Below are 16,631 nucleotides of genomic sequence, written 5' to 3'. Positions count from 1 at the left end.
ATTTCTGGCAATTTCACATGGTTCAACATAATTAAAAGGAGCAATAGATTGAGAGAGAAATTGATCAAGATTTGAGAAAATGGTCCTTCAAAACTGGCATGGATTGGGAAAGTCATATCTCTCAGGACAAACTGTAGTCTCCCTCCATTTAGTGGGACCACTTCACATTGATTATGAAGACACCATCAATACATCATCATTAAAAATGAATAAATATCACAGGTTCTCTGAACTGTGAGAACTTAGGATGGACAGATGACTTAGTTCACCAGTCTTCTTCTTCATTCACTCAATAACCATTCTTTGAATGTTTTCCACATGCCAAGTATTTTACTAATCACTAAAAAAAACCCTGATAATCTCTAAAGTCAAGAGGAAATGAGAGGCATGTAAATAATCAAGTGCAGTAGAGTTTACACACACACACACACACACACACACACACACAGGTTTAATCTGGGTACATATACACATAAAGGAAGGACTGAGCTGGGAAGAATGCAAAAAAAATCAGAAAAACTTCTCCCAAAATATCTAGAAGGTGATTTTCCAAGGCAGGTCCAGGAAAGTAGAGAAGTAGAGGGAGGTATAACTCAGCATGCATGAAAACATGAAAGAATGAAAAAATCTGGTGCTTTGGACAATGGGATGAGATTTCAAACAGACTGCAACCAGCAGTTTGTATAGATAAACAAACAAGGGGAAGGTCGTGGAGGGGGGGAAGGTCGTGGGGGGGGGGAAGGTCAGTGGGGTGAGCGAGAGGAGCTGGAAAGCCATGGTAAGAAGTGCAGCCTTCATCCTGTAGGCAAGGGGAAGTCATAGAGGACATCTACATAGGAAAGGACAATGTTGATTCTACACAGTAATATTATAGGACTGCAGTGGAGACAACGGAATGGACTGTGCAAGACTGGAGACAGGGACACTATTTTAGAAACAACTAACACAGGAAGAAGATAAGACCTGATCAAAGTAAAGAACAGTGGACATGGAAAGAAAAAGGACATGGAAAGGAACAGTGGACAAGGCAGAAGGGAACTAATTGTAATGATTCCTTTCTTGGATAAGGAACAGGATCCCTGGTTTCACATTTCTCCCCAGCAGGCATACTGGAAGAGAAACAGGCTTCGTCAGTTGCGAGGGCACACTGGAGCTGCATGAGGAGGCTATCAGGGAAGGCAGTACTTAGGATTTGTAGGGCGGAAATGGGCCGGCAAGGAAGGGAAGGTCACCTACAATCACAGCGGCAGCTAATATCTGCTGACTGTGGCAATGAGTCAAGCACAGTGCTCAGAGCTTCACATGGATCATCTCAGTGAAACCTCATTTAACCTTAGAAAGGTTTAGAGAATCATCCAAGGGACCAGCAAGCAAGTAGCCAGAGCTGATACTTGAATACAGGCCATGGGACTGTGGGCTACTAATCATGAGGCTGTCAGGCCTCCCAAAGACAAAAAGAAAACCTCCAAAGAGGGTGATGGCATGGAGAAGACAAATGAGAAAAATGAACCGGGAGAAAAGGAAGAAAAGACAGTGTCCAAAAGCACAGGGAAGTCAAACAGGAGGTGACAGTGAAAAGGGTTCCCTGGATTTAGTAATGAGGAGATTTTTGGTGGTAGGAAAAGCCTGATTGGAGAACAGTGAAAAGTGAATTGTAAGGCAAAGCATCTCCATGAACTCCAGTTTTACAAATATGGGTTTTTTTTTTTTAACTCACTTAAAAAAAAAAAAAAAAACTTTATCCAGGGGCACCTGCGTGCTCAGTCAGTTAAATATCTGAATCCCGATTTCAGCTCAGGTCATGATCTCACAGTTCATGAGTTCAAGCCCCCAGATCTGGCTCTGAGCTGACAGTGTGGAGCCTGCTTGGAATTCTAGGTCCTTTCTCTCTGTCGCTTCCTCATTTTCATTCTCTCTCTCTCTCAAAATAAATAAACAAACATCTAAAAAATACTTTATCCAATTTATAGGCTATGAAGTTGCTAGTAGATAGGCTAAGAACAGGAGCGACAAAAGAGATTTGCCTTAAAAATACATCTGACCTGAGACTGAAGGAAATGAGGTAAAAGATGGAAGAGGAGTATCCTCAGAATCTCAGCTACTAACGATGAAGAAATAACTGCTGGTTGTATTTTTGAGAGCTTTCTAGAAATTGAGAAACACGTGCTACATTCCACATGATCCGAGTCATTGTCAAAGCCGGCCAAAGCCACGTAGCAGTAGTAACGGACCAGAAGTGAGTCAGACATGAGTCACAAGGGCAGAAACTCTGTTTGGACATCCTGCCCAAACCCTATCCCTGCCCACACAAGAGTGTCTACACTGGGCAGATGTGACTTTCCATGACTCACACCAGAGGGCTTCTCCTCCTTCCCATAGTACCCACTGGCCTCAAGTTAAACATTTATACCTTACCCAGGTTAACCCCAACAATAAGTAGGTACTGTTCCCTTCACCCATTCCCCAGCCTGTCCTCAATTACCGTCACTCCTGCCCACCGATGCCTTATCAAGGAAATTATTATACTTCCTCAGATGATACGTGGCCAAAACCTATAATTCCCTCTTTTAACTCTCACCTTCAAAATTACCCACTCTTTGAGCTCTATAGTTTTGTTGACTTTTTTTGTTCATTTATTCTAAATGAGTAAGTTCTTTACCTTCAAAGACTAGGCATGCCAAAGTAAAATGAATAAAATTAAACCAAAACACAAGTGAAGGGCTGCTTTTCTAGACAGAATTTAAAGAAATAGGAAAACAACACAGAAATAACTTCAAATTTAGGGGCACCTGGATGGCTCAGTCAGCTGAGTGTCCGATTTCAGCTCAGGTCATAATCTCACAGTTCATGGGTTTGAGCCCCACATCAGGCTCTGTGCTGACAGCTCTGTGCTTCAGATTCTGGGTCTCCCTCTCTCTACCTCTCCTCCACTCACACTCTTTTTCTCTATCTCTTAAAAAAAAAAAAAAAGAACTTCAAATTTAAAGATGAGAAAACATTCACCTGTCTGGAACATTTTAAACTGAAGCTTTTCTTAAGACACAGAAGAAAACTTAAAAGCCCTCTTTAAATGTCTTCCAGTTCAGTGTTATCAATACTTAATCAAACACCTACCCAACATTCCACACTAATACTAATTAGGAAGCAAGAAACCATGAAGCAAACCACAACAGCCGAGCAAGTTCTAAGCAGCTGTATATTGGTTTTTAAGAATATTTCTTCTGAGGCTCAGGTTTCACAAAAAGCCCCTGGAGGCCACCACCAAGAATGATGGGGAATGGGAAAGTCAAATGGCAGAACTCTGCCTTCACGCCCCAGTCACTTCCCAAAAGTACTTGAAAAGATGTATCAGTAACCAATTCATTTACCAATGCTTCAGAAAATAAGCTTATAGGTTTTTCATATTAGAGAAGAGTGTGCATGGATTCACAACTTTATTTCCTTTTGTATGTAAACAAGGGGCAGAAAGCCAATAAACATGGCTGGTCCTACCCAAAAATAGGAAACGTTAGCCTCAAACCATTTTTAGGTGTAGGGAGAAAAAGAATACAGAAATAAAAGACCTACAGGGATGAAAAAGGATTTAAAGATCATATATACCCTGCTGTTGACTAGACAGAACCTCCTAAATGTTTTATAAAGAACTCAAATTCCACAAATCCACTACTAACCCTAACCCTAGCTCACACCTCAAACCTGTATTCCTTCCTCAAACCACTCAGTCAAGCAAGCCACTCATCTTGACCCTGACCAGACCCTTCACCACCAATGACCACCCCACTCGTGCATCCAATCTGCCCACTCTCTCCCCAACAGTCCCCTACCTAAAGTCCCAGCCACTGCCTAGTTTAAGTCCTCAAGATTTCACTGGGACCAACCACAGCAGCAGATTCCTAACTGGTCTTCCAACATCCAGCTTCTCTCTCCTTCCTCCCTCAATCCCTGAACCACCATGGGGTCTCTGCAGCCCTCAAGCAACATCACACTGGCACCAGGGAAACTGTTGTTAAGCATAAATCGAATCCTGGCATACCCCAACTTACAACTTTTTGACAGCTCTCCTTACCTACAAAATGGTTCCTATCCTTTAGCTCTTTCTGGCATCTGTTTCCAAGACAGGGCTCCATCTCCCCACCTGACTGCAGCTTCGCTCAAGCAATACCATACTGCCTGCAGGTCCAGGCCCCGCCATACTCCTTTATCCCCCTGAGCATTCACTTTCGCTGTGGTTGCCTCTACATACAGCATCTGACTGTATACTGACTTCCTCCTTGTCCCATCTGACTAATGCCAGCTAAGAAACCTCAGTTTTCTCCTCTGTGAAATTGAAATAGTAATACTTATTTCTGAAATAGTATTTTGAGCACTAAATAATGCATACAATGGACTTGGCAATGCATCTGTTATATCACTAAACTTTGGTTCCATTTTCTTTTTTAATTCCCACGTCTAACAATACCTGGCACATAGTGGGAACTCAAAAACCTTCATACAGTCACGAATGCATGCATGAAAGGGAAGTAAAGAGAACAGTTAGGAACAGGTGTTCAAAGAAATGATACTCACTGGAAAGTGCATTAATTCCAGTATGCCAATTGTATATAGGTTTACATACTATATAAAATACTGAATTAAAAGGCTCGATCCAAAAAAAACAAACCACTTAAAACAAAGGTCTTAGGAGCACAAATTTTTGAAAAAGATCAACTGATGTGTTTGTGAAGTTATGGAATAACATATAGATTATCTAAATAAAACTGATTTCAGAAATTGATCTATAATATAAATATATTGTTATATTTCTACCATTTTAAATTTCTAAGTCACTAAAAGAAGAAAACCACAGATTGCCCAACTTCGCTAGCTTGCCATCTGTGGCCAAAGGCACCAGATCTAGATAAGGGAATAGATTAAGGTCTGCTGAATGCCAATGAATTGCTCAGTGGCTTGCAAAGAATCCAAGCAGTTCTGGATCTAGCTCTTCCTCAGCATGCAAAATGTAAACAGGAGTTAAAGGAATCAGGATCAGGATCTGAGACACTAACCCAAAACAGTACAGATCATAGGTAAACAGGAAATCCCGGTAAATCAAGTAAATCAGGAACTGAGACACTAACCCAAAACAGTACAGATCACAGGTAAACAGGTAATCCTGTTCTATCCCCAAAAGGGATCACTACAGAGAGATCTGATCTTAAGATAAATGGCTGGAAAAGATGCAATCAATATCTGATTGACCCCTCTAGCATGAAACTCATCTCAAATCTATTTACTTACATTTGATCCTGCTAGTTTTTTATAAACTGTCACAGTACAATGATTTGAAACCAAAAAAATTTCTAATCGAACCTTGCACAATTTAAGTATGTACAGGAGAGAGAACTCTGATGTTCATGAAATTTCTAGTGAAAAAATTAGGTAGCCTGATTTTGCTTCATGACATGTCTGCTGGTCTAAATTAACCTTTAATAACAACACTATACATAAAGCTAAGGTCAGATTAGCCAAAATCTGTATGTTTAAAGTTTCATTCTCATAAAGAAAATTATAAATATAAAAGACTTAAATTGCATTAAAATGTATTAAATGGATCCTTCATCTCTGGAATACATCCAACTCTTGATTTTTTGAAACCAAAGAATAGAGAAGTACAAAATGCACTTTTAAGTACCTAAAATAAATTAGAATATCCATGAAATAATTTAGCTCTAGCTAAATAGAGATATTTTAAAAACCTGCCTAAGCAAGTAAATAATAAGAGAGAAATAGGTCAGTGTCCAGTTTAAGAAAACCAACCCAAAATATGGTTAAGTCAGATTGAGGAAATAACCCTAAAACCTAATTAAAAATTCACATTTATATAATCACAAAGCTGACTGTGGCAAAGATAAAAGTATTCAAAAAATATTTTACTATAAATAAATAATTCAGGCAATTAACAGCTTTTTAGCCATTCCTTAGTATCTTGAGCTAGCTTATACATGAATTTAGCATAGTAGAAAAATGTTAGTGGTCCAATAATCATAAAAATGTATCCTTCACTTAGCAAGGTTTATTCTAAAATAACACAAATGTTATGGTTTCAAACCATATAAACCTAAAACTGTTCAAATGAATGATTTCAAAGATATAAAAAAATATTGTCCACGAACTGTTTACATGTAATTGTAATTCAGAGTTTTCTTGTATGTCATGGAGAAGATACAGTTAATCAGTGTGTTACCTTCGAGAAAGACTAGGAAGCCTCATGTTAGACTACTTCTCTCCTCTCCGTAACGGTTGGTAGACCCCCAGCTATTTCAGTGCTAGTGGAGGAGGACTAGGACCAGAAAAAGAAGGGCAGGGCTCGAGCGGAGGTTATTCCACAAACACCTCCAGCTCTGAATGTATTCACCCAACACAACAATATAAATCAGTTTTTATGGAGTTCCCAATAGTTGTCATGGCTTTGTCCCCCTAGACTGACATCATTAGGGTAAAATTTAGCTAAAAAATTTGCATTGATATAAAAATATTAATATAGGGGCATCTGGATGGCTCAGTTGGCTAAGTGTCCAACTTTGGATCAGGTCATGATCTTATGGTTTACGGATTCGAGCCCATGTCGGGCTCTGGGCTGACAGCTCGGAGCCTGGAGCCTGCTTCTTGGATTCTGTGTCTCCCTTTCTCTCTGCCCCTCTGCCGCTCATACTCTGTCTCTCTCTCAAAACTAAATAAAAGGTTAAAAATTTTTTTAAATATTAATATAAATATACACAAGAGTATAAAGTATTCCTAATATTTGTTTATAGCAAAAAGAAACTCCAATTATCTATCAAAGATCATCAACGCTTTCTCATTAAATTCTTAACAGGACAGTCAAGCCCAGGAACTACCTACACCATTGATTTCCTGGATTTCTGTGAACTGTGAATGGCAGGGTGGTCCCAAGGTCAAATAAAAAGACAGGAACACCGGTATGGAAAGTACAGCTCATAACCATGAAGAATAACTGCTGTGGGAGGTGACATTTTAATTCTTCAATAAATAAGAGACAATATTTAATGACACATTTTAAATTGCTGAAATGTACACCTCTATGTCTCAGGCATCTGATTTCACTATTCTACAGACGGCCGTGGAGGGGAGGTCTCTGGCTCCCATAACCACAGAAACTACTACCATAGAAACCATTTGAAACCTAACACTGAAGCTACTTCAGCTTTCCTACAATTACACTGGGGTCCAAGGGAACTTTTTTAACAATAAAAGTGCAACTCCTTAAAGTAAGTATAAAAACAACAAAACAGTATCCTAATAGTAAACATTTTAACAAAATACTTTACTTCCATGGTTTCCAAGAATAACTAATAACTAAGTTAGTGCAAAATTCAATACTGTAGCTTTCTTAACATTACTTGTAACTTTAATGATCACCAAAAACTGTGGTTTTGATAGAAAACAGTCCTGGTGTTATACTGTGAGAGAGAGCGTGCACGTAATTTTGTAATATAAGCCACCATCCTCTGAAGTTATATAGGTATAGCAGCTTTTACACTTTTCATTATTTTAAATTATAAATGTCCACAATTGGAAAGATCTGTTCCTTCAGGCTATCTGGAATCTACATAATTAAGAGGAACTGATTGAAACACTTCAGACATCACTGGGTAAGCTTATAAAAGAGATTCAAGAAACAGCCGAATGAGCAAGTATAAAGGGAATTATTCTTTGATGCATGTTTCTTCACCATTTACATCACCACATAGCATATCAAGATAAGAAAAATAATTTTCAATGAAGGAAAGTTAGTTTCACATAAAAGTATCCTTTATACGGAGAGGAACCTAAACCAAAGTTTCCACTTGAAGTAATAGAAGCAGTTAATTGTAGTATTTCTTAAGTGCAAAAGAGGAAGAATGGACACACTGTATAAACTTTATTAAGTTACCAAATCATCATAATCCTCCCATTTTCTCTTGGTAAGAACCATGAAACCCTATTCAGTTTTGATAAGAGGTTTTTTTTGTTTGTTTTTTAATAAATGAAGAGCATAAAGGGAGGGCTTTGAGCAATTAGTACACTTGTTGAAAAAACAATTATCTGAAAAAAAAAAAAAGGTATATGGACGCTGAAGAGCCAGTTAGATTGCTGAGATCTGTAAAACTAGTTTTGGGGTGGAGTTGTTAGCAGTGATATTTTATTCACAAAAGACTGTACAAAATTGTCAGTTTTTTAAAGTCTGCAGTATAAATTAAAGTATGTTTTTCTCTCCTACACTTTTTAACTGTCTATTTTTGAGAGAGACAGAGAGCTGGGAGAGAGGACGCAAGAGCAGAGGAGGGGCAGAGAGAAGGAGACAGAGGACAGAAGGCAGAGGATAGGCTCCGCAATGACTGCAGAGTCCCTAGTGGGGCTGCAACTTACCAACCCCTGAGACCACGACCGGAGTCGAGCTGAAGTCGATGCTCAACCTCGGAGGCATCTAGGCGCCCCTTTCTTGCAATTTCGATAAATGTTAAGAACATCAAAAAAATAAAAATAAAAAAGCTAATAATATTAGGTAATCAAGGGACGCCTGGGTGGATGGCTCAGTCGGTTGGGCGCCCGACTTCAACTCAGGTCATGATCTCGCAGTTCCCGGGTTCGAGCCCCGTGTCGGGCGGGCTCTGTGCTGAGCGCTCAGAGCCTGGAGCCTGCTTCCAATTCAGTGTCTCCCTCTCTCTCTGCCCCTTCCACAATCATCCTCTGTCTCTCTCTCTTCCCTTCAAAAATAAATAAAACATTTAAAGAAATTTTTTAAAAATATTAGGTAATCGAGTTCTGAAACAATCCAAAGGCAAATTCAATTTAGAACTCGTTCCACGAGTTCGTTACTTAAGAAAAGCAGCTCTTCTGTTTAATCTTTTGCATGAAAAAAAAAAAAAAAACCTGACTACAACTAACAATAAAATTGGGTTGAGCAACTGGAAAAAGCCTACTAGAGTTCTACTGGAAAAAACCAAGGCCCACGCATTGTATTAAAATAATACAGGAAACGGCAGGGAACAAAAAGGAAAGAAGGAAAGGAAGAAAAATGAAGAGGCAGGAAGGGAGGGAGGCAGGCAGGCAAAGAAAGACGAGGAAAGACAGGCGTAGGGCTCACCTGACCTCTACGCGCGGTTCCTGCTCTGTTCTAATTTTAGCGGCTCTTTGGATTGGGGCGGGGGCGCACTTTTACACACTCACTCACGAAAAGGGAGCGCACACAAATCCGGCCACGTCACCCGCGGCAGCGGCCCTCCGGCTGCCACCGGGCGGGTTCCGGCGGGCACTCCGCTGAATAGCCGGGGCACAGGGAAGGGGTCGGGTGAAGCAACGAGAGGGGAAACAGGAAAGGTGTCCCAGATTTCTCCAAGGCAGACTGCGCTTTCTCCTAAACTTTTTTGGCTTTCGGACGAATTCTAGAACTCCCTTGCCACAGCTTACAAAGTTGGCAAATGCGAGGCTGCGCGGGGGCGCACGGCCCTACCTGTGCCATGGCGACTGCTCAGGTCAGGAAAAGGTGATGCAAACCTGCAAGAGAAGAGAGACACGGCCGACTTAGCGAGCGCAGACCGGCCCTCCCCGCAGCTCCCCTCTCCGGACGGAGCCCCCGCTCCGGCCAGGCGAGCACTCACCCACGGGTGGCAGACGGATCCGAGTGCTCCGAACCTCCGGGGAAGCCGCGGGGGCGCGGGACGGCGGCGCGCGGGGCAGGGCAGGGATGCGAGCGCTGCAGGCTCCGGGCAGCTGCTCTCGGCCCACTCCAAGCAACGGAAACGCCACCCGCCCCGCCCCGCCCCGCCCGCGGCCTGCCACGGGGGCCGGGCCCGCCCCTTCCCCGGCCTCACTGCGCCTGCGTGGGGCTCTCCCGGTCCCAGGCCTCGCAGACTGGGTGGGGTCGGGCCGCGGCTGTGTTGGAAGCGCTAGGAGGCGCGGCTCCCTAAGCGGCCGCTGGACGCCTAGTCCTCGCGCGGCGGGAAGGGCGTGGGGGCTCTGGCCCAGGCTTTGGGTTGGGGTCGCTGGGACCTCTCTTTTTTCCGTGACTGTAGGGAGGGTGGTGGCCTCACGGAGCTGCTCAGATACAGCGTGGCTGAGGCGACTTTTTGCAAGGCAAGACAAAGTCACTGTGGCCAAGGACAGTGAGTCTTTGACCATAGTATAGAATAAGAGTGAAGTTTTGAGGGACATTTCCCAAGTTTGTTTTTAAGTAAACAAACAAAAAGTGTCAGGGTTGCTTCCTAGATAACCCTCCTTTGAATGTATATAGCTCTTTGGTAGCTTATGTAGGAAATTTCAAAACCTCTGCTTGGGTCAGTTCCTATTTTACAAACCAGCCTGAAATTTTAACAAAACTTAAATTTCACGGGTGGCTCAGTTGGTTAAGCATCCAACTTCAGCTCAGATCATAATCTCACGGTCCAGTCCATGAGTTTGAGCCCCGCGTGGCAGCTCAGAGCCTGGAGCCATCAGATTCTTCTCTCTCTCTCTCTCTCTCTCTCTCTCTCTCTCTCTCTCCCTCCCTCCCTCTCTCCCTCTCTCCCTCTCTCCCTCTCTCCCTCTCTCTCTCTCCGCCCCTCCCCCACTCATGCTCTGTCTCTCTGTCTCAAAATAAATAAAACATTAAAAAATTTTTTTTTAAATTTCACCTCTACTCTGTATTTGTTCAACATCAAATATGTAAGTATATGAGAGACACACACGGAGAGAGACAGACTGGCTCCAAGATACTGTACTGGGCTGGTACAGAAAAAGCAAAGATAGTGTCCTTCACAGACTTACTGGTGTGGGGGAGGAGAGACAAGAGGACAACCTTGCAACACTAGACGGGGTAGATAAAATGTTCTCAGATGAGAAGAGCAGTGCTGTGGAGATTCAAGATAAGAGACTGGAATCTAGTCCACTTTGGGGAATAAAGAAGAGGTCTTGTCAAATGAAATGGAGAACAAATGTGATTCTTGTATAGAACATCTCGTTAGCTTAAGCACCCAACTCTCTATTTCTGCTCAGGTCAAGATCTCATGGTTTGTGAGTTAGAGCCTGGCACTGGGTAGGCTCTGTGCTGATAGTGTAGAGCCTGCTTGCCCTGTCCTTCTGGCCCTCCCTCACTTGCTCTCTGTCATTATCTCAAAATAAATAAAAATAAGCTTCAAAAAAATTGCAAAAAAAAAAAAAGAAAGAAAGAAAGAGCATCTCATTTTCTTTCACCTGTTAAGGTGCTTAATAGGCCCTAACAAAGTCCCAGCAGAGTGGTTGTTTACTAGATGGAAAGGCAAAACTAGAAATTACATGGAGCTTGCAACATACACATACCCTCCCCCTTCAACTTGCCTTCCCTCTTCTCTTCCCAGAAGCCTCTTTTCAACCAGTCCAACATCCCTGTGTGGCCTCCAGCGCCCACAGCATTCCTGACAGGCCCGTGCACCTGAAAGGAGCCCTTTTTCTGCATCTTTCCCTCCTCACATGCTCTTTGCTTTCTCCCTGCCTTTTGCCTCTAGCGTTCTTTATCCCGTACACATCTACTTAAATTCCATTTCTTTTTGTAATATAAAATTATTTATTTATTTAGGGAGAGGGGGAGAGAGAACCAGTGGGGGAGGAGCAAAGAGAGAAAGAGAGAGCGAATCCCAAACAGGCTCAGCACCATCAGTGCAAAGTTGGACTCATAAGCCACAAGATCATGACATGAGCCAAAACCAAGAGTCAGTCACTGAACCACCTGAGCCACCCAGGAGCCCCTTAAACTCAATTTCTACATTCCCTCTCTCCCTTCCTACTGTCAGAGTAATGAAATTACATTGGACCTTATTGATTTTATAGGGAAATGCCCATCATGGGCTAATGACTTGCCCAGTGTCCTACAGCTAAATAGTGGTAGGAATAATTGAATGATTAGAGCCAGTGTCTTGATATGTCCCGGTTGATATTTCTTCTACTTCCAGTCACATAAATTTATTCAACTCCTGCTCTGGACCAGGCGCAGTTCTAGATACTGAGGAAAGGATGATGTAGTAAATGAAACAAAGTAGGTCATATGTTATGGTGGAAGAAACAGAAAATAAATATCTATTATGTCAAGTATGATACATGCTATAAAGAAAATAAAGCAGGGCTAGGGACGGGGGTGTGGGGAACACTATTTTACAAAGGTGGTCTGAAGGCACTTCTTGAGGAGAAATCTGAAATATCACAATTTAATTGTATTTGACAACTATTTACTGAGCCCCCAAAATGAAAACAGGAAACACACTGTACATCATGAAAGAAATGCAATCAAAATGCAACTGGTTTCATTGAAGGGACAGCTAATATTTTGTCAAGGGATTTTAAAAATTGATGTGGCATTTGAATTAGCCTTTGAGGGAAGACATTTTACCAGGCAATGAGAAGAGAAAGGATGATCTGGTTAGGTGTACAGCAAACAAAAAGAAGGAAAGTACCTTTTTGTGCATGGAGTGAAAAGTGCATAAAGAGAAACTGCCATTTAGATCTGCTTTGAATGGTATATTTAATTGATGGATTTTGAATGACCTATTTGTTTAACTCCTGTGTGTTATAAATAATGGGCACTCGGGAAATTTCCTTTACTATCTCTTAAAAACGAGTATCTGTGCTTCGTTTCCAAAAGTCCCTGATCAGTATCCAAAAGTCATCCTCAGAATCTCTACCAGATAGTTAACTCTCTTATCTTCCTAACTAAGCCTTCTCTTTCATGCATTTAAAATCAAAATTCTTCTCACTCAGTGTATTGTCTTTATGTTGTGTTAAAATTTAAGTATTGTGTAATAATTTGGGGTTGTTTGCTGTACTGTTCTTGGGTACAAATAATAGATGTTAACTATTTTCTGATGAGATAATCACGTTGCATTCCACCTAAAATGTTCTTTTCATTAGGGAAATATACCAAATGTCGAATAACTGATTTACAAACAATCGTTTGAAACTCAATTTACTTGTAAACTCGGGATTCTTCTGCTTTCACTCTTGCCCTTAATTATTTGGATCATTCAGGAACTATCCAATTTATTCTAAACAAGTTACTAAGCTTCTCTGTGTTACAGTTTCTGCATCTCTCAACTCTAATATTTTGATCATATAGTCACTGCCCTACTGTTTCTCTTAAATATAATAATCAATAAAGAGAGAAAAAATGGGTAGTAGACTCTGCATAAGTACAAGTTCTCCCTAATTGTAGAAGAGTGGGAGCCTCGTGTTTTAAATGACTACAAATCTTTCAAGTACTCTACTTTTAAATTTAATTTTGTTTAATTAGTTGTTATAAACTGTAATTATTTAAAGAAGAAAGAGAGAAAGGAACATGAATTGCAAAAGGCCAAGGAAACAAGAGTATGCCTCAGGGTGAGGTAGGGGATAGACACAAAGGGAAAGCAGCAATGGCCTGCCTCTCAGACCACAGCTGGAAAGAACACAGCCTCTGAGGTCAGGGAGAACTGGGTTCAAATCCCCACTGTGCTATGCACCAGGTGTGTGATCTTGGATTTCCTTATCGAAAGTGCTAGTTAGGGGGAGTGCCTGGGTGACTCAGTAAGTTGAGTGTCCAACTCTTGATTTCAGCTCAGGTCATGATATCATGGTTCATGGGTTTGAGCCCCACATCAGTACTCTGTCCATGCTGGCAGTGAGGAGCCTACTTGGTATTCTCTCTCCTCGCTTTTTCTCTCTCTGTCCCTCTCCCACTCACGCCATCTCCCCCACACCTCAATAAATAAATAAATACTCTTAAAAATAATAAAGTAGTGGTAAGCATTAAATGAGCTACTTTGTGAAGATGCTTAACAGTTGGTTTGAAAGATTGGTTTCATTCCTCCTGTTTCTTCCTCCTTTCAAAAAGTTTACAATTCTCAGCTCCTATTCTGACGATTCAGCCTCCACTCTCACAATGACAACAAAATTGACCTCCTTTGGTGCCACTGCTGTCCTGCAGCAGGGCCCATCTTATCAATTCTGGCAGGCCCCAACTTTTGGGTCCCAACCTGATGATTCCTGGTGCCATTTCCCCTCTGCCTCCAATTCTTCCTCATCCAGAGTCTTCCATCAGTGGCCCCTATTGACATACGAGCAAGCCCCCACAGTCCCCATCTGATAGTGCCAAGGACTTCAGAAGCACCACTTGGAATTTAGTTCAAGCCACCTACCTGGCCTCAGTTCGTCCATCCATAAGCATCTTGGGGTGAGAAGTGGAGGTGAGGCCGCATTCCTCTGTAGGCTTTACCCTGTTTGCCTCATCATGTCGGCATCTCAGCTGTGATCCTGGAATGCAGACAGCATTCCAGTGGCTCCCTAGCATTGCCTTTTAGATTTAAAGTGTGTATAGTATCCTTAGGGAAAATGGGTCCAGGTTTACTTTCAGAACTTTTTCCTGAGCCAAAGGTGCTAAAGTATTAGAGGACTTTTTAATCTCCCCTTATAAGATCCATGTGCTCACCAGAAATTACAAGCAGAGAATCCTCAGGAGATTCTTAGCTTTAGATGTCCTTCTTTATTCAAAAGAATATTTGTATTTATCCAGTAAAATGTAAATCAAATTCCTTAGCAGGAGACTGGAATGTAGGTCTTGGATAAACAGATAAAAATGATTCTCATAGGAATCTTTCAGATAGAATGTTTTAAGCTTGATTGAAATCTTCAGAGCTATGAGCAATAACAAGCAATAAAAATACTCATCCTACTTATAAAAGTACAAGTATCCTGTCTCTCTTTTTCTCTTTTTTTTTTTTTTTTGCTGAACCCCCAGCACCTAGCATAGTGCCCAGCATTTAGTAGCTGCACATTGAATATTTTGAAAGGATGAGTGAGTGGATGAATGAATTCATTGTGGTGTGGGGTTTTTTATGTTTAACAATGGTTGCTATTAACTGCAAACCATTGATATTAGAATGATGAGGAAGATTGAAAAAAAAATTAAAAGGAAACCTTGTAAGAGAATTTTTCCAGAGGAATAGATAATATTCTCAGATGAGGATTCTGAATTCTGGAGAGGACTTGTCCTTGGGTGGGTAAGGTTTTGTTTTATGATCTTGTATGTGACCTTGGACAATGATTTGATTTTTCCTAATATGGGGTGGTGAATAGGATTAGATGAGATCATTTATTTAATGCCTAAAAATAACAAGGAGACTGGTTTCAATTTCTCATTCCTCATTCTTCCAAAAACTCTCACCACTAAACCCCACCCTCATCTTCCATGCTGATGATTCAGTCCCCACCCATCCCACTCAAAAACCAAAATTAAGTCCCTATGAATCCATTGCCCCACTGCTACAAGGCTGTCCTATCAAAAGTTAATTTCTCAGCTCTGACCGCCCCCCCCACCTCAGCCCACTCCCCACTCCTGGGATCAGTTTATGGTTTATCTGGGTTTTTTCTTCACCAACAGATTTATTGAGTCAGACCCTGGTATAGTGAGTATACAGTGGTTAAAAAAAAAAAGAAAATACATGGGCTCTATCCAGTGAGAGCACTCAGTCCAACAGATTACATGAGATGACACAGCAGAATGCCATTAACATTGGGGCAGAGGTCAGAGAGAAGGAAGCAGGCTCTTACAAGGAAAGCCTTTGCAGGGTGGGTATGTATCCATCCCGGAAGTCAGTCTGACAGGAAATGAGGCATGTGATGCATGGAACTACAATAGTCCTTTTGTCCCCTTTATGCAATCTTACTACTTGGATGAGATGAGAATGGATATTCAGGGAAGAACAACTGAGGAGGGATTTTGCCTGAGAAAGGGGACAAAGAGAGCTCACCGTCTGAAGGATGCTGTAATTGTCATCCTCACACCTTGGGCACCGCCATTCTCCTCTAAAATCTTCCAGTCTGACTCTCCCTCACTGGTAGCTTCCTCCTGTCATCCACACCCTCTCACCACCCCAACCACATCTCCTGTTACCCTCTGACATCATGCAAACTTGTTGTTCTTCTTTTCACCCAGCCTCCTGGTCTTCCTCCTTCTTCCACAGTCTTCTCTGTCCAACCCGTGGCCTATCAGGAGTCTTACAGACACCATCTTATCATTATTCCCACCCTCTCAGTCCAGCCTACTGTCCTCACTTGTCACACTCACCTGACCCCACCATAACCTGCCCCTATGTGTGTGCTGCTAAGTGTCACTGGACACAACTAATCATACCACAGATTGGCCCCGTAACAAATTTGGGATCATCAGTCTCCGTGGGACCCTCAGCCTTTCTTAGCAACTCTTTAAATATGCTCCTGCTCAGTTGTATCCACCCGTCATGATACTGATTTTGGTCTTTCACTGTTCTCTTTAAGATCCTGGCCTTCCCCTTTCTCCCAGTAGATGGCCTTAACTTCTACTTAAGGAGCTTACTTGTCGTGAATTTTCAACTTTCTCCTACAATCTCATCTACATCACACCCCTTCGTACTTCCTTTCTCTCTCAGAGGGTAAGAGGATCCTCTTCCTATCTGAGATTTAAGGTTAATTCTCCAGAATTAGGATCTTAATTTTACCTGTATTTAAATCTTTTCCCTCCATTAGCTTCTTCCTCTCAGCCCAAATTAACAAAGCTGTTTACATCAGGGCTCTCTTAGTTTCAAGTGACAGAAACCCAACTGAAGCTACCTTAGGTGAAAAGAGGGATTTTTTTT

The 16,631-nt window shown here is 41.7% G+C and overlaps 1 protein-coding gene across 1 annotated transcript in view; it reads right to left on the bottom strand.

The window, feature by feature from the left end:
• The window catches only part of ANXA5 (annexin A5), a 23,717-nt gene extending 15,253 nt beyond the window's left edge, over positions 1 to 8,464 (bottom strand). Inside the window, exon 1 of the mRNA XM_029951189.1 lies at positions 8,407 to 8,464. Within this exon, the coding sequence (XP_029807049.1) occupies positions 8,407 to 8,464 (58 nt within the window). The remainder of the gene's footprint in view (positions 1 to 8,406) is intronic.
• Positions 8,465 to 16,631: the final 8,167 nt, after the last annotated feature.

Source organism: Suricata suricatta, chromosome 1, assembly GCF_006229205.1.
Source record: "Suricata suricatta isolate VVHF042 chromosome 1, meerkat_22Aug2017_6uvM2_HiC, whole genome shotgun sequence".
NCBI classification, from domain to species: domain Eukaryota; kingdom Metazoa; phylum Chordata; class Mammalia; order Carnivora; family Herpestidae; genus Suricata; species Suricata suricatta.
Note: the sequence above shows the minus strand (reverse complement) of the source record. Positions and strands in the feature narration are given on the sequence as shown.